The sequence below is a fragment of the Magallana gigas genome, chromosome 3, assembly GCF_963853765.1.
Source record: "Magallana gigas chromosome 3, xbMagGiga1.1, whole genome shotgun sequence".
In the NCBI taxonomy this organism is placed as follows: domain Eukaryota; kingdom Metazoa; phylum Mollusca; class Bivalvia; order Ostreida; family Ostreidae; genus Magallana; species Magallana gigas.
In genome coordinates, this window is record NC_088855.1 from 23,337,141 (window position 1) to 23,364,932 (window position 27,792).

General features: G+C 33.0%; 2 protein-coding genes and 1 long non-coding RNA gene across 5 annotated transcripts; 1 reads left to right on the plus strand and 2 right to left on the minus strand.

The window, feature by feature from the left end:
• Positions 1-552: 552 nt before the first annotated feature.
• On the minus strand, positions 553-7,196 carry LOC105328663 (uncharacterized). Its single transcript, XR_900233.4, has 3 exons — positions 6,893-7,196; positions 5,133-5,250; positions 553-794 (listed from the first exon to the last, which is right to left on the minus strand). It is a non-coding gene; the product is annotated as an uncharacterized lncRNA (long non-coding RNA).
• LOC105328662 (branched-chain alpha-ketoacid dehydrogenase kinase) lies at positions 2,933-26,824 on the plus strand. Its single transcript, XM_011429636.4, has 11 exons — positions 2,933-3,153; positions 4,845-4,913; positions 5,149-5,259; positions 9,111-9,158; positions 9,507-9,626; positions 10,532-10,630; positions 13,487-13,560; positions 17,100-17,228; positions 17,709-17,798; positions 25,370-25,552; positions 26,624-26,824. The coding sequence occupies exons 1-11, from the start codon at positions 2,974-2,976 to the stop codon at positions 26,766-26,768; spliced, it is 1,248 nt and encodes a 415-aa protein (XP_011427938.3). The 5' UTR covers positions 2,933-2,973; the 3' UTR covers positions 26,769-26,824.
• LOC105328661 (uncharacterized) lies at positions 19,444-24,547 on the minus strand. Of its 3 annotated transcripts, none has more exons than XM_011429632.4 (2): positions 24,170-24,547; positions 19,444-21,417 (listed from the first exon to the last, which is right to left on the minus strand). In XM_011429632.4, the coding sequence occupies exon 2, from the start codon at positions 21,319-21,321 to the stop codon at positions 20,626-20,628; it is 696 nt and encodes a 231-aa protein (XP_011427934.3). In that variant the 5' UTR covers positions 21,322-21,417; positions 24,170-24,547; the 3' UTR covers positions 19,444-20,625. The 3 variants fall into 3 exon arrangements, with proteins under 3 accessions (XP_011427934.3, XP_011427937.3, XP_011427935.3); XM_011429635.4 differs by lacking the exon at positions 24,170-24,547 and adding an exon at positions 21,631-22,067; XM_011429633.4 differs by lacking the exon at positions 24,170-24,547 and adding an exon at positions 21,515-21,538.
• Positions 26,825-27,792: the final 968 nt, after the last annotated feature.

Sequence of the window (27,792 nt, forward strand, 5' to 3'; positions counted from 1 at the left end):
GTCTCATTGGAATTAGAATACATGCAACTGGGACCATATGCAGCTGCCACCCCCACCCCAAAAAAAAAATACAGGGAGGGCTTAAAAAAAGTTTTATGGCCCCGCGGCCGAATCCATAGGACAGTATCATTTTAACAATAGAACTATCTTCTTTTTGTATATATATTTTCAGTCGTTTGCCATTGTTATAATATTTTTGATTTAGATTTTCAGATTAGTTTTATGTGATGTTCAACTTAAATATGGTTTAGCAGCAGGTCTTTATCGTCCAGTCTGAAAAAATCGGAGGTCGTCCATCCGATTTTTTTTCTCAATCTTAACCGGATAAAGAACTATGAGTAGACCAAGTTTGAATTTTTAAGCTGATGCAACTATTTTCAAGATAATTTCAATAGTTAGTTTGTAAATTGTCACAAAAATTTAAGATTCATGAAAAATATTTTTTTTGCATGACATTTGATTCATCAAGAATATAAATGAAACAATAACAATATTGACTTTTACTTATTCTATTTTAATAATATAAAAGTATAGAAAGTATAAAACCACGCATTTGAATTTAAACATTTTATTATAAACATAATAAAATTATATTAGGCAATAGGCATTGCCTATAGTTATATATAAGTCTTTTCCTAACAGCACACTCGTCTAAAAAGTTAACCCTACACGCCATTGATATTCTTGGGGAAATATTAGTTTTTGGACTGAAGTTCGGAAGGTAACATCCAGTTGTCTCTCCCCATTCCTGTTGTCTCGTCCTGGACTAGTTAACACAACGAATGTCAACACATCTACAACAGAAAAAAAAAACACGTGTGCATATTCATGTACTAGTTTGTGTATGGTGTGATCTATTTGTAGGTTTATTTTTCACTTTTTGTACAGAAAACAATATATTGACGCTAACACACAAAATGAGGATCTTTTTTGAAAAATTATGAATAAAGTATAAAAAAAAATTGTTTTAATTAATTATTTTTGATAGAAATCATTAAAGCAATATTAGCTGCAATTTTCATGTCGGTTATTTGAATTGTGCAATCGTGATTAACTACTGTGGTAAGAAAATTATGGTTTATGACTACATATTAATCTTTTTTGGGGGGAGGGGCTGTTTTGATGCCCTGATTGACAAACTTATATATATATACTGTCAAAAATTGGTTTGCTGTATATATTCGATCCTCGGAGAAAAAAAATTCTTCTTAAAAATTAATGATTTTTTTTTTGGTCTTTTTATATCAGTTTGATCTATGATGAATTATAATGATAGCAGATTTTTGCAGCAAAATAAACTATACATTGATAAATACAGTTCATATTGCTTTAACAACGTGACATCATGCTAGATAATGTGGAAAATCGTAAGAAGACAACCATCATTCCATTTTTTGAAGTCAATGTCGCCGGACACCCCCCCCCCTTACAATTAGTCAATGGTATACGAAATTTGTTTACGAGAAAAGCGGTATGATGCCGCTATGACTAACACTACCCAAAAAAATTATAATGATAATGCTAAAGGTCCCAAAAGTATGTCAACTGTTTTTCTTTTCGTTATATACTTCACCGAAAATCAACATTTTCAAAGACCTTGAATCAACATATTTTAATATCGGAATGATTTTACAACCTCGCATTTCTGAGATTTGACGATTACAATCTTTAAAAGTAAGAATTTTCGCCTTGCAAACTGCCATGGATATTTATAGTGGGGCACGGAAAAAAAACATTTTCATATATGTTGTAAATGTTTTTGAAACACAGTTTTACAAATGTATTTTCAGAAAATTATTTCAATATATGACACGAAGTGTGAAATCAATTTGCATTCATCGACCCAATTTCTTCAAAATCTGACGAAATATGACATCAAAACTACCTTTGAAATATAAGGTTTGTTTTATATTAAAAAACTAATTTTTCTTTTTTTAGTGACAATCTTTTTGTCATGTAAGTGTAGCAAAATTGAGTGCACATGGTTAGATGAGAATACATGTAAATATTCATAAAAAAAAAAATGTGGAAATTATGACCCCATGGTCAGGGGTCCAAATATTAGGGCGGGACTCTAATGGTCCCATAGTGACATGCATGTTAAATAGTTTAAATTCTTTACCTCTGGATATAGATGCATCTTTAGATGTAGCTGGAAAAAAAAACCAGCGCATTTTTAGGATGTGCATGGAAACCATGACAAAATTGTTTGTTTGGTTTTCTTTTCTACTCAAGAATCAATTAATTATGGCCCTATGGTCAGCTAGGGTATCTGATGTTAGGGAGGGTTACAATTGGTCAGAGAGTGAACGTGCATGCATTTATTTAATTCGTTATTTATTGCTGGAAAAGTGGGTGCATTCAATTTAGGCATCTTCGCTAGCCAAGGGTTTCTGATCCGCACATCTTCGCTAGCCAAGGGTTTCTGATCCGCACATCTTCGCTAGCCAAGGGTTTCTGATCCGCACATCTTCGCTAGCCAAGGGTTTCTGATCCGCACCGCTTCGTGAGAAGCGGTGCGGATCAGAAACCCTTGGCTAGCGAAGATGTCAATTTAGGATGAGCACAGAAGCCTGTGACATTTTTTTTAAAACTAAAATTGTTAAATGCCCACGACTTTAATTATAAAGTAAAAGATAATATTGTAAAAATTATGGCACTAGAGTCAGAACCCCCATATCTCTCTCTCTCTCTCTCTCTCTCTCCAGAGACATAAATAACAGTTATTTATGTCTTTGCTCTCTCTCTCTCTCTCTCTCTCACACACCAAATTGATGTTGCCGATTCATGTGGATGCTTTGATGTTAAATTGAAGTTTTAATGGCTATGTACAATTATATAGATTAACATAAACCATATTAAACACTACAAATTCTTGATGTGGTGTCATTGCTCTTATTATATTTTGTTTAATTTATAACGGAGCGAGTTGGCAATGGGGCGAGTTGACTGGCGAGAATTCGGAACTGCAAGATGGCGACAGTCAGCTGTTTCAAAAGGAAAAAATATATAGAGAAATCTTTCCTATGCTCGCGATTGATATGTCAGTTTTTAAATTTTAAACAATATCACAGAACAAATGACTACACTGAGCGGACGTCCTCAATCTCCTCCTTCTACAACCAAAGCGCCATTGAGCAAGTGGCTAGACAGGTAACGATACGTTATATTTTTGCTGTTTTTAAAAACAACACCCGAAAACACGTTAGAATGATATACAAGAGCTCATAAAGAGACATCATGGGTATTTATAGACGATCATGACCCCATTACGGCACTGTTTGTATACAATGTGCCTGCTCACTTCTGAAAGTGTCCTACTTGCCATGTAACAATGTAATAGCAACTGACTATGAATTAATTTCAAGGTAATATGCCTAAAGTAAGTTCCCATTTTAGTTCAATTTTAAATCAAATGAAGGTCGGGCCCTTTGTATTTTTGCATTTGCAGTCTTAGAATTTTAATGACTTGTCCTCTTTGATCTGTATATGTTCACAATTAATATAATGAAATTATTCGTTTCCATGACATCTACAAATTTATAAACACAGATTCATGTTTATTGTCCCTGACATTATAAAAAAGAATGGACAATTAATTTGTAACTTATAACATACATGTTGCAAGTAGACCATACTGGCGTGCAACCATGCAGGTGCAGTTCTCGCAGTGGACTATTTCTCACAAGTGCATTCTCACGTCATTTTATCAACACATGAAATTATAGATACCAAAAAAAAATGACGTAACATTGCACTGGTGGCAAATGGTCGAGAATTGTATGATGCATGCCAGTACAGTCATTTTGATTATTTTAAATCGCCCCACGTTTCGTGTGTTTGGAAGTTTGAACTACCACTGTGCAATGTAGGAATGTACATCTATCAACAAATGTAACTACCCAACAGTCATTATCAGCAATATATAAGTTATCTATATGCAAAATTTAAAGAGGAAATGTCATACATTAATATAATGATGTTTGATTTAATTAATGTACTCACTATCCTCTATAATTGAGGCCACTGATTCGAAATACCCAGAACCCCCATCAAAGTCACTATTTCAAAGACAGAATTTTTCTGTGACACTGATCTGTTTCCTGACAAAATCTCCTTAAATTTCTGTTGATGCCAAATAACTGATTATAAACAATGAATTTTATTTTGCAACCAAGTTGTGAATTTAATTGATTCAAAATACCCCAAATGACTTACATGCATCACTTAATTATCCTAATGCTTTTTAAAATGAGCTCCAGTCCACTAATGACCTCAAAACCATATGGTAAAGACTAAAATTTTATTCAGACAAGCTGTCATGCAGTCAAAAATTGATTTGTGGGTACACCTATAATGTAATGGGGGGGGGGGGGGGGGGGGGGTTGATGGAAGAATTAAAAGCAAATCAAGTTTTAATTAATATTTTGATATTAAAGAAAAAAAAAATAATTACATAGCCCAAAAACTTCAATTAACACAATGGACATGCATTGTAATTCAAAAGTGAATTTAAAAATTTAAAAATTGCAGAGTTCCCTTGACTTTTCTTTGCCCTGCTGTCAGATATAATGGGCTGCATGCTGTTTGATGGGTCCATTTAATATGCTAATGACATTAAACTTCTGACATGTCTATATATTTAGTTATAATTTATGTATACTGAGTACTAAAAAAAATGAATGATCAGTTATATAAGATGCATAATGCATGCTTTAAAAAAAAAAAAAAATTAATTATCACTGACAAGTATTTTTGTTATCATTGAGGTTCAACCTTGAAAATTTTTTTAACGGTTTTATGATTTACATGTGCTAGTACATTAACTTCTCTGCCTCTTTCAGCCCTCCGTAAGGTTAACTCCCACAACTTTACTCTATGCTGGAAAGAGTCCGGACAAAAGCCATCTTCTGGTATGTTTAATACACCAAATATCCAAAAATTGAGTGAAACATAGTTCCACATTAATAAACTTGGTTTATTTGTAAAACTACGATTTCATCTCTATAAAAAAAGGAATTTTTTAAAATTTTCATTAATTACAGTACTGCTTGTATGCTATAGTTCATTAAAATTTATAAAAGCAGATTCACATTTTATAGGATCCAGTGTTACTGTATGTTATGGCCTACCTTTTGTCTGTTACAGCGGAGTGCCCAGTATCTACACAAGGAACTTCCGGTCCGGATAGCTCACAGGATCCGGGGTTTCCGAGGTCTTCCTTTCATTGTAGGCTGCAATCCTACGATTCTGAAAGTTGTAAGTGTCTTGAAAAATTAGTCAGCAATAATTAGTTGTAAATGAATGAGAGGGGAAATATTATAATACAATATCCTTTTATAGTATGACATGCAACCAAGTTGGTATAATTGGAGTTGCATAAATATTGCACTCTGTTTTAAGGAGTAAACACATTTTATAAGATATTTTTCTAATTATACAGCCCAACTACGTGTATACTGTGTAACTCAACTGTTAAACACAATATGATCCAATATTGTTTGCAGTACTGCCTTGTAATGTATACAGTGATTATACCCCAATTTATATACTGGATATGATACAACTCATACATGCAATACCACACAGCACCGTTGATTATACAGTAAAACACTGTTATAACGAAGTGCCAGGGACGGGCGATTTGGCTTCATTATAAGTGTAATAGGTTTTATCAGTCAGGTTTACAACCTGTAATATAGTCACGAAAAAATCACTTCGGTGTAAATGTCAATACATTATAAGCATGTTTGCTATAACCATGTTTTACTGTAATTGCTTCTGAGGGTTTTCTTGATATGTCAATATTTAAAAAAATATTGAATGGTCAATAAATTTCAGATGAGCAAATATTTCAATCATTGACGTTTTCATCTAGTATATAGGAGAGGGCTCAAATAGGCAGATTGCCAATCCTATTATGTGATATTTTTTACATAATAAAATATTGTTTAAATATCTAGTATATAGAGTTATAAAGTGAGAATATACTACTGAATATAACAATGTTTTATTTTGAATGTATGACCCTGTTCTATGCTGCTAAACCAAATATTAGACCCTGTTCTGTAAAATACAAAGCATTTGTATGCGATGATATATTTTTACCCTATATGTACCAATCATAAGAACATGTTCTATGCAATACACATCATGTACGGACATAGGCCATTGTAGGATCCTGTCTTAACTTTTTATAGCTCCATTGTACAAAATAGTTCTATACAGACGAACCATATACCTTTAACAATGCAGTATGATCCTTTAATTTTGACCCTCATTAACCCCTGGCCATTGTCATTGTCAGAAACCCCACGGCTAGTCTATTCCTAGACCCACGACAGACACCACATCCTACCCACTGCATCCTCCTGTTAAGTAAATTATTAGTCATACCTTATATAGCAAGCTTAGCAAGGCCATTCACCCATTACTATTTATTGCTACATGTATTACAATTTTATAATGTATTAATTTTCATTTCACGGGATGGTCAATTCGATAATTGAAAACCCACTTAAGAATAATTTGTATGGTATTTTGGGCATTTGCAGACAAGTTCCAACTGTCAGTGTTTTAAGTTGTGCATGCATCTGCAGATAACAAGGTTTGATTTTCTTGTGAAAACTTCTTTTTTTTCAAGAAAACTGATCAGGCGATCAGTACATGTTTATCTCTACCTGTTTGTGGGTCATACAATGTATTATTATAATGGCACAGATGACCTAATTCACAAGATATTGGGCAATCATTTAAAAACTGCTTACTAGCCAAAATATTCTCTCTTCAATACACTACTTTGTACATTAGATATACTAGACTAGTATAGTTCTCAGTAAAGAATGACAGAATAATTCTTTTAAAGATCATGAAAAGATGAGATGAATATTACCTTGTTTTCGAAAAGTCTGAGCGGTCATCCTCCAGTAGAGAGGTCCTGCTGAATGGGGGTGAATCTCTTTCCCTTTATCAATGCTGACATGACACTCAGTTGTGGATGCATGCCGAAATCACTCGGACAGATAAACCTTATCGAAATGAACTTAATCAGAACTGTCAACAAACTCTTGTGTTTTATACAGAGGTTGGTCAACATGGATGGTAGCCCAGAGAGTCATGAAATTACCTTTGTTGATAGAGTAAGGTTTTCCCAAAATAAAATGTACCTGTTGCAAAATGATATCAGCTGGGGACTTGAACGGATGAGTGATCATGAAATTTAATTTGTACAATAGAGATAACTATATACAGGTGATTTGTAATTTTAAATGTACAGATCATGATATACCGTAATCAGATGTGGATCCAGGATTTTCCCATACATAACGTATATTTAAACACAGGGTCCACCTCTCTGATAGAATATGGAGGGTGGGGGGGGTAGTTCAACATTTTTGTACAACTACATGTAACTATTAATTTTAACTTGAGTAAATGACCGAATTGCAATTTCCGTCCATAATACAGTGAATATTAAGAAATGGAGATATATACCTTAAGATTGTGACTTTTCACAAATAATGTCAGGGCAAAGAATCAAACTACCAATATTCTTCTAATCTTTGAAGCTCATTAGGTGCTTGAATATACATATAAAGACATTTTTAATCTGAAGTTCTGTGCTAGCTGTAGCCATGCAGGTACACTTGTATTTCAGAACTAAAACTTGATATCTGGTAAAGTTTTGCATGCATGTCTCGAAATCGGTATTGAGAAACCGGACTATTGTAAAGAAAACTTTTTGTTTTCTCAGGCAATTCTATAAATTTATTAGCTATCTGCATGAACAGACCATATCTTAATGGATACTAAAGAAGACGTTTGGAAGTTCTTATCAATGGTGGAACTTTTTCCGGTTTGATGGAAACATAAGATGGGTATTACTGGAAATGGCTTTTATTCACAGCTCAGTTGAAACCTCTCTGGTGTAAAAAGGAGGCCGCTTTCTTTTGATAAACCCATTCTTTTTAATCAACCCCATAAACCAGGAGTTTCTTGAATTTTATCCTGGACCTCACACTGTATAAGACAATTAACACTTAACAACCATATTAAACTTTAAATCAATCATTCACTTATTTTATCTAAAAGAATCCTTCATTAAGTTTTATTTCTCATTTCCTTATCTTTCATTTGGCAGAATTTAGAGCCTTTCTTGCAAGAGAACACATTTAAGCATGTTTCAGATTACACATGAAAACACACCATAAATTCAAATATGTTTCAGATTACCCAAACAGAATTCCACATAAAGCTATGAATTATCTTTGAACTTGGGGATCTCAACATTGATATTTTTATTAATAAGATAGTCAGTTGCATTCTTCATTTGACAGTCAAATATTTGGAACATTTTTTCTGTAAACCAGATGTGTTAGTAATATGAAAGGCTATTTTGGTATTTGATGCCATCAAATGATTTCACCCATTCAGCTGGTGACATCACCTTTTCAGTTAGTGATATCATCTATTCAGTAAGTGATATCATCTATTCAGTAAGTGATATCATCTATTCAGTAAGTGATATCATCTATTCAGTAAGTGATATCATTTATTCAGTAAGTGATAACACCTATTCAGTAAGTGATATCATCTATTCAGTAAGTGATATCATCTATTCAGTAAGTGATAACACCTATTCAGTAAGTGATATCATCTATTCAGTAAGTGATATCATCTATTCAGTAAGTGATATCATCTATTCAGTAAGTGATATCATTTATTCAGTAAGTGATAACACCTATTCAGTAAGTGATATCATCTATTCAGTAAGAGATATCATCTACCTGGTATTCAGTAAGTGATATCATTTATTCAGTAAGTGATATCACCCATTCAAATCAGTGATACATTAAGTCTGTTGAATAAACTTAAATTAGCTCACATTGATCTTTGGGTCTCACTTTTACAAAAGGAAAGTATGTACAAAAGTGGAAGAAAAGTAAGCCTTATGAGTTCAAAAGTGAGCTTGTCAAATTTTTTTTGGCCTCAGAGCCTGTTTAGATTTTAGTGATATCACTTATTCAAATAATTGATGTCACTTTATCAAATAAGTGGTATCAGTGTGTTTTATGAAATTCTAAACATTGGGGGTTCTTTTTCTATTACAGCATGAAATGTACATCAGAGCTTTCTATATCCTGTATGAACATCCACCAGTAAGTATTCAGCTTTAACCCAGTAAATATTGTTTGTGTGACTGTGTGTGCCCCCCTCTCTCTCTCTCTCTCTCTCTCTCTCTCTCTCTCTCTCTCTCTCTCTCTCTCTCTCTCTCCATTCATTGAAATTCTCTTCTTTCGGTTATAATATTCTCAATATTCTCAATTTTTCTTTAAAATTTGATGCATTTTAATAACTTTCATATCACTGATTTATTGCTGAATTTATTGACTTAATGGATGTTTAAATTGTTAATCAAGGTTATTGATTTTCCGATGTAATTGTTATTTACTGGTTCTTGGTTATTGAGTTTTGTTGTTATTTGAGGGTATAATGTGTTATTTCAGGTTGTGGACTTTGCATCAGAGCAGGTTTACAGTCACACCTTAAGAACACTACTTGATGACCATAGTAATGTAGTAACCATGCTGGCTGAGGGCTTCTCCGAGTGCCGCAGACACATTCAGGTATATGTCTGAACACAAACAGCTAATTCAAGACCAACTGCCTAATTTTTTATGCCCCACTTAATTAGTATTAATGTGGCCAGGGCCTTTAGTGTTCATCTTGTCTGTCTTGTTTTTCCGTCAGTCACTTTGCAGCTTGTGAAACTAGTGTACCGATACCTCGGTACCATCTTATGGGTAAATACCGTTAAAAAAAATTGTAAATTATTCCGCTATAGAATACTAAACTGATAAAAGATTTCATTTAGAACCATTTTAACAAGGTCTTGGACTTTCGGTAGGATGTAACTATCTTTTCCGTGTGTCAAAACAAGTTAAATATGACGCTAATTTCAAGTGAAATATACACAGATTGCATAGTCTTAGCTCAAAAGCCAGACAAATCTTGCTGCATGATTTCAAAGAATCATGGCTGTGTGGCCAGCAATGAAACAGACAGGCCTACCCAAAGTTCAAGCTCCTGTTAAAAAGATTCTTCTCAATCAGGATAACTCTTATTATGAAGCACTGTTTTGCAAAAAAAAAAACTGAGATAGATTAGAATTACTGCCCTTGGACTTGGTCTATAAGCTTCCATTCTATTTAAATTTATCAAATAAAAGGTTATTGCATTGTATATCTCTTTTCATCAAAGTGAAAGGTGCATTATACAGCTAGTACCAACCAATTCTTGGGTTGAGGGTTTTAATCAGTACAATTTTTAAAGACAAAGTCAAGTGGCCCATACTATACTCAGGTTTGACTTGGACTATGGATAAGTAACATAGATTTAGCTTCAGGGATGAATTCTATTATAAATATATTCTATATACCGGTAATATGACAATGATGCTTTATATAGGTGATGCCTAGTTTAGGTTGAACTCTTGTATAATCCTTGATTATCGATGCTTTATGTATTTCAGGATGAGGAAATGATACGACTGTTTTTGGACCGAATGTTAAAATCCCGCCTCGGAATTAGGTTATTAGTGGAGCATCATTTGGCTTTACACGATGAAAAGGTACGAGAACATCAAAATTGAGTCAAATGAAACCGTGAGAAAATAAATCACATCAAGGAATTACAACAAAATAAAGCCAAAATGCCAAATCAATTAATTAACTGATGGAGTAATTTTCTATATGTAATTATGTTCACTTTCAGCATCAGTTGATACATTTTTTTTTCATTAAAAAACAAATAAAACATTCTGTGACAGTAGGTCGTATCCGCGGCGTTATTGTGTATAGTTATACATGTAATTCCTGCCCTCCACGCACCGCCACGTAACAAAGAGATGAATGGAAAGTGATCATCTGTATCAATTATGAATGTCAGAATAAGTGCACTCGTTAATCAGTTATATGATAGTTCTGTTTGAGGGATGCACAGTGTAAAGTGGGGACTAATGGATTTACACAGGACTTATATGGAGGGTACTCGTGAGGAGACTCCTTTACAGAAATTGTGTCTACTCATTCACATGATAACATGCAACAATGTATGCTGTTATCTATAACAGCTTTCACAATGCTTTTCTTTCAGTTCAGTTGTTTTAATTTTGTAAATTTACCAAATGTAGGTCAGCTAGCAGATAATTAATGATTTAATTGCATGGCCAGGATTCATAAACTTAATTAACAAAACTTTACCTGCTGTGTAAAAACTTATGCTTTTTACTTTTCACACATGAGGGTTACCAGTATTAAGCAGTACATTTTCTTTACAGTAACTTTCTATTTTCTCCCAAATTTGTATATAAATAATTAACTTTCTTTCTTATAACCATATCTGTAAAAAGCCATGTCAAGATATTCGAAGAAAGATTCAGCTGAAAATAGTTGAAATTAAAGTGGCAATAGCTTTTCATGACCAAATATCAAGAAATTTCAAAGGCTATTTTTCCTTTGGCTCTACCACATATGTAATCCATCAATAAATTTTTAACACTCTTTAGCTCAGTGACTATAGATAATTTTAAAAAGTATATAAATGTACACAATAAAAATTTTCTTTGTTGTTTTTTACTTGTTATAATAAGTAACAATTTACACAACCAAATATTTTGTCTATTTTCTGCAAAGACTACAACCACTAACATATACATTCACTTGTTTTAATTAAACAGTAAATGGAAGCATCTTATTGTTTAGATTATACATAAAGAATCATATTTTGGAGCAAGAATATTTATTGGTTAATGAGAAGTATCAAAATTTGATGTGAAGCATAGTCTAATACATGTAATTGCCAGCAATTGCACTATCTAGTACATGTAATTGTTATCAGTTGCACAGTCTTGTACATGTAATTGTTATCAGTTGCACTGTCTTGTACATGTAATTGTTATCAGTTGCACTGTCTTGTACATGTAATTGTTATCAGTTACACAGTCTTGTACATGTAATTGTTATCAGTTGTACAGTCTTGTACATGTAATTGTTATCAGTTGCACAGTCTTGTACATGTAATTGCCAGCAGTTGCACAGTCTTGTACATGTAATTGTCAGCAGTTGCACAGTCTAGTACATGTAATCGTCAGCAGTTGCACAATCTAGTACATGTAATTGCCAGCAGTTGCACAGTCTAGTACATGTTATTCCCAACAGATGTGGCAATATCTGAAAAGAAAGAAATATGAACACATGTATAAAAGTGTGTTGTCTTGAACTGATACCTGGTAATTCTTGGCTGATTTTATTCAGCTATTAATTTCATGGACAGTACATGGTACAAGGAAAATTGATTTTTTGGATACCATAATTATACAAAGTAGTTTTCTGTGTGTCATGCAGTGAATAGCTGTGATCAATCCATCATAATTCACAACCTGTTTTAGTGGTCATGTAACTTTGATGTTCAACACTCAATTCATCAACAGACAGGTGTGGTAGTGATTTTTCTCGGCAGGTGAACTATTGTCCTCTACGAACAGTTGCGAGTACATCTATTTGCAGATGAACAGTTGTTAACACTCCTGCTGACTTGTTTTTGTAGACATTTTTCCTGGTTATTGACTTATTGCTCACAAGTCACTCTCCATCCTTAATGGTGATAAGCCCCGAAAGGTTCCATTCCAATTAACACTGTAGTCATAAGGTTCAGATTTCAATCTTTGTTAGGGGTATTTTTCCTTTTTTTTCCAGCAGAGATAAGACAGTTCAAAGTAGGAATGGCAATATGTCAAGTGGATAGCATTCTGTTGACCTGAAGATGTTATTCATGTGGAAAAAAAATTGTACTCAATAAATAAAACATTGGTGATTTCACCTACGTATTCAAAAGAAATTGTTTAATTAAAACTGCAACATTCTCTGTTTTTTTGGTCTGATATTTTTTCGAGGGTAGGGGAGAACATAATGAAATCTTCTTTAGGGAGGTTTATTTGTCACATATTAGCACCCGTACTAGTGTGTGACAAATCTAAAATTAAAAACTTATATCTGCATGCTCCTCAGTAGAGGTCGAACAGATAAAGGCATTTAGACTTTCACTCCTCTGTTCTTTCATAGGAATATATATGTACATATGATTTTAACAATGTCTATAGCTTTTATTCTGACCAATTTAGCAGGATAATATTTGAGAAAGGTTGACCCTATAATTAACTTGTTAATTTTGATATCAGTGAGAGTTGTCTCTCTTTACAGAGAGTCTATGTACCTTAAGGTGTTACTCTGTACTGTATACTAAGATTTTTGGTACCTTTAGCCTTCATTGCCATTGAAGGAAATAACCACTAAGCAAATTCTTTCCTTTATCAGTGTTTTTTGTCTTGGCTCCCAAGATGCATGTATCTTAGCATTATGGGGATAATATACCTGACGTTGTTAAAACTTTGGGGTCATTAATTTTTTTCATATTAATTATTTTGTAGGCAAACCATGTTGGCATTGTGGATGTTAACTTTTCTCCAAGAGTTTTCGTGGAACAGTGTGCTCAAAATGTCAGGTAAGGAAACTTCCAGTAATGTGTTATTTAATTGACATCAAGGACTAAGAAATTCATCTGTCTAAAGCAGAACCTCTGTTTTGTTGTTGTTAAAGAAAGTTAGCTCGTTCAGTTTCGACAAGAGACTCCTTTTAGCACACCTGGGGCCCGTTTCTCAAAAAGGCCTACGTCCAGGCGTAAGCTTAGTCCAGACTAAATTGGGAACTAAACCTCAAAACCAGACTAAGTTGCGTTTCACAAAAAGGCGGAAACTTAGTTGGGACTAAATTTGGGTTTAAATCTACGCCTGCTAATGGGTAGGCGTAAGTCCTTAGTCTGTACACAAAAATGCAGAGCGTTTTGTTTCTAAGGCAAAATAAACAGAGATTTTTAATTTTGGGATTGTTTTACATGTTATTAAGGAAACACTCAGTAAGCTAAGTCTGAGACTATTTTGATGTTTCTAATAAAATTTGAACCTATGACACGAAACTGAATTAAAAAAATTGAGAATACTTCTTTAATAGGAGCATCTCAAAACGTTTATAGTTGTAATCTGTGCTAGTGTGTATTTGTATGTTTCTTGCCTTTATGACGAAAAAATTTACAACACGTTTGCATTATTTACAAATTTAACTAGCTAGTCATACTTATAATATATATAAATGTATACCCCCAATAACTCAAAGCAGATAGGAAAAAAAGGAGGACTTAATGTTCTTGTTAGATCTAAAACCGCCCTAAATATCTTATCCGGGGGAGGGGGATAGGGGATTTTTAAGATCTCTTTTCCATAAAACTTTGAGAAACCATTCGCTCATAAAACTTTCTTCAAATAGGGAGGGGGTTCTTAGATTATTGCTTTTATATCTATATTCTAATCAAGATACTGTATACTTGAGTACTTTTTCCTGTATAATCTTCATCCTTCTACACTTGCAAACATTTTCGCCCCGTCGAGAATTCTACGAGTCACAGTTATGTTTCAAGTTACTTATAATAATATTAGGCATTGAAATTCTTAAAATCGCCTGCTGACAACGAGGGTGAAATGGTTGAAAATTAAACGGGGCAATTAATTCCCTGTATACAGAATATATTACTTTCAAACCACCCCCCCCCCCCCCAAAAAAAAACCCCCCAAAACAAAACAAGCAATTAATCAAACCAAAAACAGGAAAGACTGTACTGGAAACTCTGGCCTCAAATGTTGTTATTTATCGTGTTGTTAATTGTAGAAAATATCTTTCAAAACTTTTATCATTTGAATTGCAGAAAATCGAGAATCGTTTTCATGTCATTGTCTACAATCTGTCTAAATTCCTACAATATTGGAACAGGGGATGGAATTTTTCTTTCTTTCTGTACACATGGACAAGGTTCATGTACATGCTATTTATACATGTACATGCAGTGGATATTTTCGATTTCAGTAGGTTTCTGTTTAAATCATAGCCATATTATTGTCTATAAATAATTCAGTGATTTGATTTAAAAAAAAAGTATAAAGCCTTATCCCAGCAGCTGAAAGTGTCTAAATATCTATATGAATCATGACTGATCATTCTGCAGACGTATGCAGGCATTTCTACTGTACTCTGCCCCTGCATTCTAATAATATTTTCAATTTTACACGAATATTGGAGTTAATTTCTATGCGTTGTTTCATACATGATCAATTAAGCACAATTGTGCTTCAATATCGTCTGCGATGAATTCAATTGTCATATATTTAATTTCTGCAGCCTCTTATTTCTGCCCCTTTCATATGACCTGTATTTTCTCTAAAATCTCATTATGTCAATTAAGAAGCGTATAGGCATTTATTCTTTTTTTTTTATTAACATAAACGGTTATGAACAATTTTAACTTGAACATTCTGTGGTATTGTATAACTTGTTACTATAAATCGGAAAATTGATCCACCACATATAATCATTGCCTCAAAGCAAAACTAAATACGATGTACGCATGCTTAGTACTCAGCGGAGATGTCTTAGTTCTTCGACATTTAAACCCTAACTTACGCCTCTTTCAGAAACGCAACTTAGACCCGACTAAATATTGGCGTAACTTTGTTAGTCGGACTAACTAAGGCCCAAATTTATGCCTTTTTGAGAAACGGGCCCCTGAGCTAAAGAGGCATAAATGAACACAAAAAAAATCTTTAAAAATCTTTTTCTCAAAAACTAAACAACCAAAGGTGCTCAATGTTAAGCTTAAGAATATATGGTGAAAAATTTTTAAATCTTTTTAAACAAGATATATTTCACTAAGTTGTCTATATATAGATATTTTGCATTTGATACTCTAAACGTATTGTTGCTCAGGTGAGCAATGTGGCGCCTAGCTGGGCCTCTTGTCTATTTTTGTTGCATTTGACTAGAATTAACAAGGATGTTGAAACAGGATTGAATATCAAATATCAAATGATTCATAAGTCTACAGTTTCCTATTTTGATAAATCTTGAAAAGGGTATCTTGGAAAAGGGATGCTGGAAGTAATTGTTCATGATTCGTGTCATACTATGGGATAGACCTTTAAAAATTCGGATTGGATGATATATTTATAGTTTAATATACTAAAATTGTTGCAGACATAGAATATTGTTTACATCTTATATATTATAACAAATTCATGATATATTTAATAGCTGTGTTTTATTTGATACAATGAATGACTGCTCTTTATTTCTTGCCTTGATATACAACAAGCAATGTTCCTTCTGATTGCTTTGAATGACAAACAATCCTGAGACTCTTCCTGCTAGTGTCTTGTTCATCTCACTCAAATTTTTGCTAATTGGTAGGATCCTATTGAAAAAAAATTTAGCCATTTATTTAGAATTAAATTATAAGCATGGACTGTTTAATTTTTTGTTTACTGAGTAATGAATATAAAAATGAATTGCAAAATATTTTTTCAAGAGCCTTCGACTGTTATGAAATTTGCAATTTGATTTTGGATTTATTTCTTGATGAACAAAATAATTACATAAGTCTATCCTACATTGTCAGATTTTTTTAAAGCAGGTTTTATTTATTATTCACATACTGACAGAATTTTTCCATGGGATTATGGAGTTGAAAATTGCGATGTTATTAATGCCTGATCCTGTCAAGTTTTTTAGATTCATAAAGTCTAAAACCCACCCATATTTTAATTTTTCTTAAAAGAACAGAGTTATTACAAGCCTGGAAGAATTTGGCAGCTGTATGGTCTAATAATTCTTTGATTATGCTGTTTTCCTCAAAGCAAAGCATAAATAAATCAAACTATTGACAACATTCAGATTTATTCCTTTTTGAAAATTATCAGCACTATAATCATTTTCTTTTGTATATTACTCCATCTTGCTCCCTCTATCATTATGTTTATTGTGAAGTGTAAGCTTGTCAAGATACAGATGTACTTACATTGATAATTATTATAAATGCAACAAAATATTATATGTTTACAACTGAAATTATTGCCCACTCTGATGGTAAAAGAAATATGGAAAATTTATATCTATTTTAAGCAATTAAAGTATAACTCCTATTAAATTTAAATTTTCCAGGAACCTTTGCTTGTCTAAGTATGGATGTTCACCAGCTATTCGTTTGAATGGACACCTTCACGCCAGGTTTCCATATATACCACAACCTCTTGAGTATATATTGGGAGAAATATTAAAAAATGCCTACAGGTAATGAACTCATATTCTTTCCTATCTCTTTAAGGGTTAAGCTTTATTTATTGTCGGTAACTCACATGTGATTCACATCGATTCTCTCTGTCACCATTTGAGGGAGCTCGTAAACTTAAAACTGTGGTTTGCGATGACGAGCTTCATTGTCTGAGAGAGTCCAGGCCCCGGGGTCATGAAGCATTTTTAGACTTGAGTCCAAATTTCATAAAATTTCATTTAAAATTTGTAACTATCAACGTAATATAGCGACACCTTTTGATAGCACTTCATTTTTTCAATGTTTTAAATCACAAGACAATAAGACAGTGTACAAACTTTGACTTTAGTCAAAGTGTCTGCTTCATGATCCTGGGGCCATGAAGAGTTTATAAAGAACTCCAGATTTCATGTCAAACTAACATGTTGAACAGTTTTCATGGACATGTATATCGATATAATTTTATTGTGAAATGACCACATTCTTCTATTTTTCTTCAGAGCCTCTGTTGAAAGTCATGTCACAAATAGAGACAATATTCCTGATATTATAGTCACAATTGCCAATAATGACTTGGATTTCATTATAAGGTAAGCTTTGAGGTCTAAGATAAATCCATTTTTACAAGAGCTTGGACTTTGGGTAGTTGTGTCAATCGGCAATGTGACGTAGGCCTGTCTATTTCATTGCTGGCCACTCAGTCATGGCTCTTTGAAATCAACAAGATTTGTCTGGCTTTTGAGCAAAGACTAGCAATTGGTGTATATTTCGCTTGAAACCAGTGTCATTTTATCTTGTTTTGATGCAAGAAATAGATAGCTACATCCTAATGAAAGTCCAAGGTCTTGTTAAAATGGTTCTAAAACCCTTGTGGGCCAAAGTGTTTTCTATTGAGCAAATTGAGTGTAATCACTGATAGAAAACGTGAAAACAATCAAGAATGTACTCAATCTTTGTAAGAAAATCTGTTAAGTTATCATGGTTAGTCGTCCTAAAGAATGCAAGACATTCATACAGCACCAAGTGTTAAGACAATGGGAAACTCTTTTAACAACAGAGAGCAATAATGACTTGATTTTTTTAAATTTTGGACACCCTCCATTTATCAGTTTAAAAGAATGCAAGCACCAGGCATTGTTGCTCTCGTCAACTGACTAATAAATTTTGACAATGTCTCTTAAGGAACCTTGGATTTAATGTCTTTCTTTTGTTCTGTAGCTGTTTCATTATAACGTTTGCTCAATTAGTTCAGTAAAAAAAAATCTGAAAATAAAGGTGATTATTGAATGAGCTAGAAAGAAACAAAAAATGAACAGATTACAGATTTGTTAATTAAAAATGTGGAACACTCTGATTGAATAAATGCATTTTTAAATGAAATTATTCTTTGTGCATTGATCAAATACTGTAGATTCCTTAGAAAAAGTGAGGAATTATTATCTGCATAAAATTGCTAGGGCAAATAACCCTCGCAGATTTTTAATTTTTTGAAATTAGTGAACTGTATAAAATCATATCAGAAGTTTGGTGCTGGTGATTATGTTTTCTCACAATATGATAAAAAACTGTGGACAGTAGATTGCCAAGCTACACACACTTTAAATACTGATTAAATCAATTGATATTAAGTAAGGGAATGACAAGTAATACACAGGATTAATAAATTGATTAAAATTTTCACATAAAAAAATTAATTTGTTGTCTCTTGTTATAGCATCTTGCTTTTAGAAATCGAGAGTATCGGTTATACATATGGTGCTCTCAAAGTCTTGGGATAAGATTACGGTGAATTAAAGACACTTTTGTAATTGCTGGTAGTCCATCAGTGGAAAGTTACATCCAATGAAAAAAAAAAAATAAGTCTCCTCACTCACACAAAAAGTCATGTTTTATCAAATCAAATAGCATCAAATGTTCAGGTGTGCCACCTATGTTTCTTGCTTATGAAACATTTTTCCTGCAAAATTTTATTTTTATCTTGATAATCCCTTCATGCCGGAAGTTGACGTGCCTTGTCTAACTCTCCGGTAGTTGTTACTTGCCGCGCGATAACCTCGTAATTGTCGACAATTTCAGAGGATAATGGAGAGAGATGGATATATATATTGCCATCCCGATCTGTTTGCAATTTTCTGTACTTTTGTGTTAAGAAAATTGTTCTGATATTGCAGTATATTGGATATTAACATTGACTCAGCAAACTTTATTCCATGACAAACACACAAAATCAATATAATGAGAAAATTTTGTGTTTATTGTAAAAAAATTTAACATCCAAATTGCATTTAAACAATTAATGGAAACTTGTATCTGGCTTCAGCTAGGGGTTGCTATAGATTAAGATATTCAAATGAATGCTGATTTCATAATTACGTTGTATCCACAATATTCTTGCTTATTGAATTCCTTAAATTGTTTTTACTATAATATCAGATGGAAGAGACAAAATGTATGATAGCTAGAAAATATTATTCCCACTTTGTCTTTTGGGCCACCCTTAAAAAAATGTTTGTTTGGAATTGCGGCCTGAGGCTTTCTAGACCCAGGAGGGAGGGAGTGGATTTTTTGTTTTTAAAAACTTGAAGTTTAACTAATTAAAAATAGGTAGAAAATAAAAATTGTCATAATAAAAAAGGTCTTTATTTTTAATAAAATTTTATCAGCTGGGGGTATTTCAATCAGGTGGGAGGCAGGTTTAAACAAACAATAATTTTATTTTGGCCTTACAGAAAATTTTGATGGCAGCCATGATACAGTTCAAATAAGTTTACATTTCATGTGAAGCATTTTAGTTTCAAATATACATTCAGCTCATCAACAATAAACAATAGAGAAAAAAAAGATGTGTTTCATTATTTAAGCTCATACTGGTGTTAATTATAAAGTCTTAATTGATTTATTTATCTATCTAATGATTTTAATACCACAGGATGACACAAACTATCTGTAGATGTTTAAATATTGATGATTTGTATAATGTTCTATTTAAAATTCATACCATCTATACTATCTAGGGACTTTCTTTTCAGTATCATTTATGCCCAGTAATCTAATGAAACATGTAATTAATTAAAAAAACAGGAATTGTCCTTTGAAAGTTCATTGTGTGTGACATATTAGTCAACCTGCAACTGACATGATCAAAAGCCAGCTCCCTTATTTGCTGATGATCACCGTTTCCTTTGATGTATACCCACTGAACAAAAACCAAAAAAAGTATCAAAAGTCTTATCAATAAAACAGGATTAGACAATAAGTCATACCCTTTACAATAACATTCAGTAGCTGGGACTCATCCGAGCGATATGGATAAAGTGATGGTGCTATGAATAATTGAGGATAATTTCCATGTTTTGTACTTTTCAGCAGTCAGATGGAATGCACATAGACAATAGAGGGTTTAAATTTTAAGATCCTCTATGTTTTATCTGGCGATGGATCACTGGTTGGTTGAATAGGCGGCAAGGGATGGATTCGTGGGGTGATTTTCACTTTTTTCGACTGAACTCGATGATCTGCGAAAAAATCGGCCTCTTTCTCCATCCTCTCTCGCGAAAAATCCATTTGGTTCTTTGTCGTTTCACGCACAAGAGTAAACTCGTCAGTTAGTTCATTATTGAGAGAGTTCTTACTGGTGTTGGATCGGGGCGAACATGAAGATTTGGTGATGGAAGGAAGAACCGGATATTTCTTTTCCTTGATGTGGATCTGGGTCAACTCTTGGAGGGGGTCAACGAGTTCGTTTAGGTTCGCGTTAACCGGAGTTGGCACAGTGTAAGTCAGATTAGCCTCACAGGGATGAGAGTGAGAGGAAGTGTCAAGAAGCTCGTCCTTGTTCAATGGTACCATCTCTCCGTTCAAGTCCGTGTGATAGGTTGATGAGTTGAGTTCCTCCTCCAGGCTGTTTGGATCATCCGACTCATCCACACTCATGGGATCCGCGGAGGTAGAATGACTGAAAAATCCGGCATCCCATTCTTTGTCTTCACACTTAGACATTAGGTCTTTCGTGTTACCATTAAGATCGGGAGTGCTTTGAACATAGTCTCTGTCTAGAAATTTGGGATCAGGATTCACGGGGCTTTTACTGGGACTGTCCATGATCAACTGCATTATAACAGCAGATGAAAGTTTTTAAAATTCTCCTCACAAACAATAAAACAGAGGATCCAGTGTAGATTTAGGTTCACTTGCTGGCATAGGAATTGCCTGTAAGATAAAACAAAAAATTAAATATCCATTGCGATAAAATACTATGAAGAGAACAAATTGAACAAAATACACAAAATTTAAATTGTAGATTAACCTTTATGAATACTTGTACCATGCACCATTCCTTGTTTAAAATATTAATGATTGAGTGTAGTCATCCTTACAGCTAGTTATTTTTTTATATTTTTTAGAAGTTGCTTTAAAACATACCTTAGCTTCAACATTTCATGAAACTCTCTGATAAATGTTAGCGGTAATTGATAAATTTCTTTTGATAAAATGTTGACGGTGAAATGAATTCTAAACACACCTTTTGGGTGCTGTACTTCAAGAGTTTACTTAGGTGAATGAAGTATATTTACTTTTTCCTTTTTGACCATAGATTTTTCCTGCTGATCGGAACACCTGATAGATAATCAATACACCTTTCTAATTTATCCAGCCTTTTCTCAATGCATACCCTTTCACGTACCGTTCCTTGGAAATATTTTTACATAATAAAATGAGTATAGTCATGGTGTAAAGTCTTTGTGGTAGCATGTGCAAGAATTCCTTGAGTACTTACAATTGCAAGCCACATGACGACAAAATTAATCAATGGCACATTATCAAAAAGATACCAGAAAGTGCACCTACAATTCATCAGTTCCAGATCTATATGCTTAACCATTCCATGTTCAAAACCTAGTTTGAACTTTGTAGGTCTAAACTTTATTATAAACAATTCCATGTTCAAAACCTAGCTTGAACTATGTAGGTCTAAACTTGATTACTAAGTTACCATTCCACATGTTCAATTTTCAAAACCTAGCTTGAACTGTGTAGTTCTAAACTTAGCCATCCGATGTTCAACACCTTGAACTTCTATGAATTAGCAATAAGTTTCTGTAACAATTAAAAGGAATCATTCTTGGTAGATGCAATATTTATGTATATGACTGATATTCATATGATTTATTTGATTGGTCTTATAAGATGGCACATACAAATCAACCATCTCCCTAGCAACAAAATTTAAATCAAAAGATAGCAAACTTTTTACGTGTACTGAGACTGGTAGATCTAATCAATCATTAAATGTCAACTCCTCTTTGTGTACTTGCATCTGTGATGACATGGAAGCTTTTGTCTTTAATGTTTGTATAGGAACAATACTAAACAGTGTTTAACAAAATGCATGAGTTAGCATTGCCCTTCAATATGTATCTTCCATCAAAGCATACAAGCTGAAGAGCAAATGACAGACTGTACCGTATTTATTTTTTCAAATTTTCCTCAGGTGAAACACCAAAGTCGATAAAAAACACTGCCATGTTCAATCTGGGAGTTTTGATCATTGCATAACAAAGTTGGTTCCAAACCAAAGTGTCAGTCATATTGATTGTCACAAAATTCTAAACAATATTGAGTGACATAACCTAGTTCTTTGCTCTATTGTCAAAATAATAACCGTATAATGTTTAATGTTGGGCCAAAAATTACATGGACATATTTTTCCCCATTGTGTAATTTGGCTAACTTTAAAACGTTGCAAATTATAGGACACTAAAAATGTTGATGTTTTAGAATCAAATGCTGCATTAGGTGAAAAGTTACATCATTAATAAAGATCCTAGTCACCAAAAGTATGACATTCATTATCGTGTTAGAATCAAACGCGTTATTGCTGGTGGTATCAGTCCATCGGATGCCACATTTAAATGGTGTCTGTGCCCAACCGCATGTTCTACATGACCGTGGTCGTAACACCGAGTCGATAGCAATCTCAACCTCAGTCTGCGTATTTCTATGGTCCCAGATAATCGGGCCAACTGACGTCAGGAGAGAGAAGGGATCCCATAGATTGGGGAGATACCGGTTATCTCTCTTAATCTTTTTCTGATCTTTAACACTTTGTACTGTGGGTTTTTTTTTGTGTCTAAATAGTTGTTCTACACAGCCATTATTGTACATGCCTTGATCACAAGAATTTCATGTGAAAAGAACATGCATTAGGGTGGTATGGGACATCTGTCAGTATTAATATGGATAAAAGTACATTATAATCAAAATACTTTCATAGTTTTAGAATTTTCACATTTTACAATATTTGACCAACAAATATGTTTCAACATTTTTTGAAAAGGTAAAAATTATAAAAGCACCAGTGGATTCGCCCCAGTGGATTCGAACCCATGACTTACAGATTCTTCGTTAACGCTCTAATCCATTGTGCCACACTTTTAGGTACCAAACTTGGTAAAAAATGAATAAATAAATGAATAAATCCTTGACTTTATTATGTATTTTGATAATTTATTACCCCCTTTTTGTTGATATTATGAATAAGTTACCAATGACTATGATGTACCATAAGCATTTAAAGGCACAATTTAGGTAAGCTGGTACACCATTTGACTTTTGATCAATTATCTAGATTATCTAGATAGCTTTCTTACATGAATTCTCAAAACAGAGTACAATAATTATAAAGTTAATGAATTCTAATATTTGAAATAAAAATCTTTTTTAGAGAAAAACACAAAGACATGATATGTAGGTGCTATTGGCAGCATTAGTTAATTGACTAAATTTAAATGATTAAGCAAATTAATTGTTTTATCAATTTGCATAGTCATCAATGACTAAGTTTTTACATACTGTTTTCAAATGTTTATGTGCTTCAATCGTGTTGATGTCATTAGTATTTTTAGTAGCAGTTAATTACCAATAATGCATTGTTGTTTGAGTTCAAAATACGGTTTGTTACCTGGAAACTTTGTCGAATTATCCAGATTGAATAAAAATAGTGTTTGCTTCCTCTCCATGACTTCTAAATTAGTATTCCAACAACCAAGAATTCATTTGAAAATTCTCACATCATCCCGAGAGTTCACAGATATAAGTGTTTCTAAATTTGTAAGAAACACTGTTTGGAATGTACTTTGTGCAGTGAAGTTCTAATTCAGGGGTTAAAATGAACAAGAGCCAGCTAAGTCACACATGAGTTGGTGTATTGAACTCTTGGCTATTAAAAAAGAACAAGCAAAATCCATGTCAGGAAAATTTCCCAAAACCACTAATACGTGTAAGCTTCTTATTAATTGAGCAATAACTGGTTACCCGTTGATCTTTAAACCTCTGGTCTTATGTGTTATTAATATTCCCAAGTTTCATAATGGTGACCATTTATAGAAAACCAATAAACATTAAACACATATGTTGAAGAGGTGTTCTAGCTAACAAATAATAATTGGTGTTTTTAATTTGTTATGACAGCATTATTTCTCTTGGCTACAATACTGCCGATCTCTTTGAAATGATAATTCTGCCAAAATGTTGACTTTATTTTTAAATAGCTTATTTAAAAGCAGAATGTACAAAGTCAGTTTCTTTAATTTTAAACTCAGCATGCATGGTTATGGTCGTTCTTCAGATAAATGATCTCTCATCATGACAAAGTTTTTTTGGCCTTATTAAAAATGTTCTAATAAAAGAAATGTCAAATATGATTTCAAGATTTTTCAGATAAATTTATGTTGAAGCATTGAAGCTTTTTTTTTGTGTTCATGGCCATATTCTTGTGAGGATTGAGTTATTTTAGTATAATGTACCAATTATGATTCTTGTGAGATCAATTAATTCACAAAAGATTGAAATTGTTACAGTCATTTGCTCACAAATGTCATGGTCAAATTTGAACTTATATTATTGGACATGCATGTATACCAGAAATATGGCCTTTTCTTGTGTGTCACTTACTTCAATGAATATTTGTATCATATTTTGAAAGCAAATTGTGCTATGTTGAAATTTTAAAAAATGCATTGTTGTAAGAAATGATTTAAATTAGTAAAAATAAATTTTCATGAATTTTCAATTTTGCGCAAAAATTTGATATCCACAAAAATTGAGTAAACATGGATTCTTATGATTTCATCATTCATGGTAGACAATTTTTTGCTTGTAGAGTGTCTGATAGAGGAGGGGGTATCCCCCACAGCATCGTGGAGAGGGTTCATAATTACAACTACTCGTCGTCAGGTGGTGAAAACAACAACAACAACACTGGGGCCCAGCAACAGGTCGGACTGTTTGATGAGATCACAAACCCGTGCAACAGGAGTGGCGAAAATCCGGGCACCATGCACGGGTATGTTAACAGTGCTTGGTAATCTTTGTAGACTTAAGGTTAAAAATTGTGTGCAGTATTGTGCAACCTTAATGTTCTTTTAGGTTTCATTATAGAATGAATTTAATAAGTGAATTTTTTTTTTTTAATTCAATTTTCTGTCAAGTAAAGAGATTAAGACAAATTGTGCACCTTGATAACAAAAGATTATTACATTGCCCATTTATTCCTTTTATAGACCCAAGTTGTTGTTGTGAAATGACAAAATAGTTTACACATATATATGAATTATTTCTTCTAGCCAGTTAAATAGCTTGATTCAAACAGAAGTTGAATAACATCTTTTTGTTGAGTTAGCATTTTGAAAATTGCACTTTATATGCTGAAATTTTAGCATTTGAAATCTCTAGTGTTCTTATCTTTGAATTCATTCGTACAAATATTTTTTCTGCCCCCTATTATATTCTTAACACCAATATAGCAAAAGGCAATGGAAAGTAATTGAGCATAAACACTTGAAAGGTCCTATTTTTTAACAGCCTTGTTAAAGAATAAATATTGATCCACAGGAAATGGAAAATTAGTCTCCAAGTAGAAACAAAATGATTGGTAGATCTGAGTCAATGGATAATCTCGACAGCGTTTGTTTTAGTGTACATTTGTATTACTATTTTTATACCTTTAGGGTATCCTGACTTAGAAGGTCATTATCACAAGCGTGCCTTATTCCATCTTACATATTAATGTCTCGGAAACTGTTTGTCATGCTAATGATCCGGAAACTTTTTGTCACACCTTTGTTCTAGTTAATTATTATTAATACACCAAAGTGTTCATTGGTTAGTCACAATGTAGCGTCGCATCAAATGGTTCCAATACTTCCGGGAAACCTCATGCTTTATAGCACATATCTTCTGTATTTGCCATTTTTTTATAATAAGGTTTAATTTAGCAGCATACCTTTTTATAACTATTGCCAATTTATAATATAATTTGGTTTAATTTCAGCAGCATAAAAACAAGAAAGGGTTACAAAAAAGTTGTTCTGGGTTATATAGAGACTGTATGTAATAAACGTCTTTCCTTCAACAGGTATGGATTTGGACTTCCTTCTTCGAGAACCTACGCTGATTATCTGGGTGGAAGTTTAAGTATGCAGACCATGCAGGGCATTGGAACAGACGTTTACCTGCGATTAGTTCATATCGATGGAACAAAGGAAAGCTTTCGCATTTAACAGGTTGACGGGTTGTCATATGGAAAAATGTTGTGTACACCTAGTCTTGTATCAAAGTTGCTTTTTGCAAAGCAAAAAAAAAATACATATAATTCAACTGGAAGCTGCAGTTCTATCAAAGTTTTACAATCAGAATTTTTTTCCTTTGCCTGCCGTCCGTATATCAGAACTTCATGACAAAGTAACTTACATGTATGTGGACTAGTTAGAATTTGGGGCTTGGGATGGTTCCTACCCTAAGATTTTTTTTTTTAAAAAGATCTGACATTAAAGTTCTTTATGACAAAAAAGTTATTATTCGTGATATGAATTGAGGATTAATATATTCCTCCACTTATAATTTGGAAGAATAGATCTGAAATTTTATATGATACTCATGAAGTGGATATTCCACTCCCTTTTTTTTTTTTGCCATTTCATTTTTAAAAAATATTTACAAAATGGTGTAGATAGACCTTCAAAACCTGTACATAATTGTCAACGGTGGTTAAGGTATAGGAGCTTGTCTGATCCACAACGTGTGAGGACACTAAATCTGTATCCAAAACCTGTTTCAAGGTTGGTATTTCATTTCTTTAAATCACATATCCCATATACCAACCTATTGATAAGTGCATATCACCTAAATTGAGGAAAATGAAGGCAAAACTCAGTACAATGGTTACTTAACATTTTTGCTACATTTTCAAATGTAATGATATAGTGTGTTTTTTAAGGTACCTCTGTTAGTAGCTGTAATATATTTTTGAGGGTTATGTATGTATATTGATATTTTTTATCAACTTTGATACAAATCAAAACTTAAATGTGTTCTTTAAATAATTGATTTGATTTTAAACCTTTCAGGACTACTGTTATGTACATTTATAAGAAATAGTTTTTCTTGCCTGTGAGATCTTCCCTTACTAGATACTTAATATTTATTTATGCAAAGCAAAATTTCAATGTGTGAAGATGAAATATGCTGGGTTTTTGCTTGTACTGACATGATGTTATTTTTTGTCTTTAACAGAGTACGTTTAGA

Bases quoted from the DNA above. Each gene is read 5' to 3' on its own strand.
- LOC105328662 (XM_011429636.4), top strand. From the start codon at position 2,974: ATGGCGACAGTCAGCTGTTTCAAAAGGAAAAAATATATAGAGAAATCT. The intron at 9,159-9,506 runs GTAAGTATTCAG...GTGTTATTTCAG, and splicing joins TCCTGTATGAACATCCACCA to GTTGTGGACTTTGCATCAGA. The intron at 10,631-13,486 runs GTACGAGAACAT...ATTATTTTGTAG, and splicing joins TGGCTTTACACGATGAAAAG to GCAAACCATGTTGGCATTGT.
- LOC105328661 (XM_011429632.4), bottom strand. From the start codon at position 21,321: ATGCAGTTGATCATGGACAGTCCCAGTAAAAGCCCCGTGAATCCTGAT.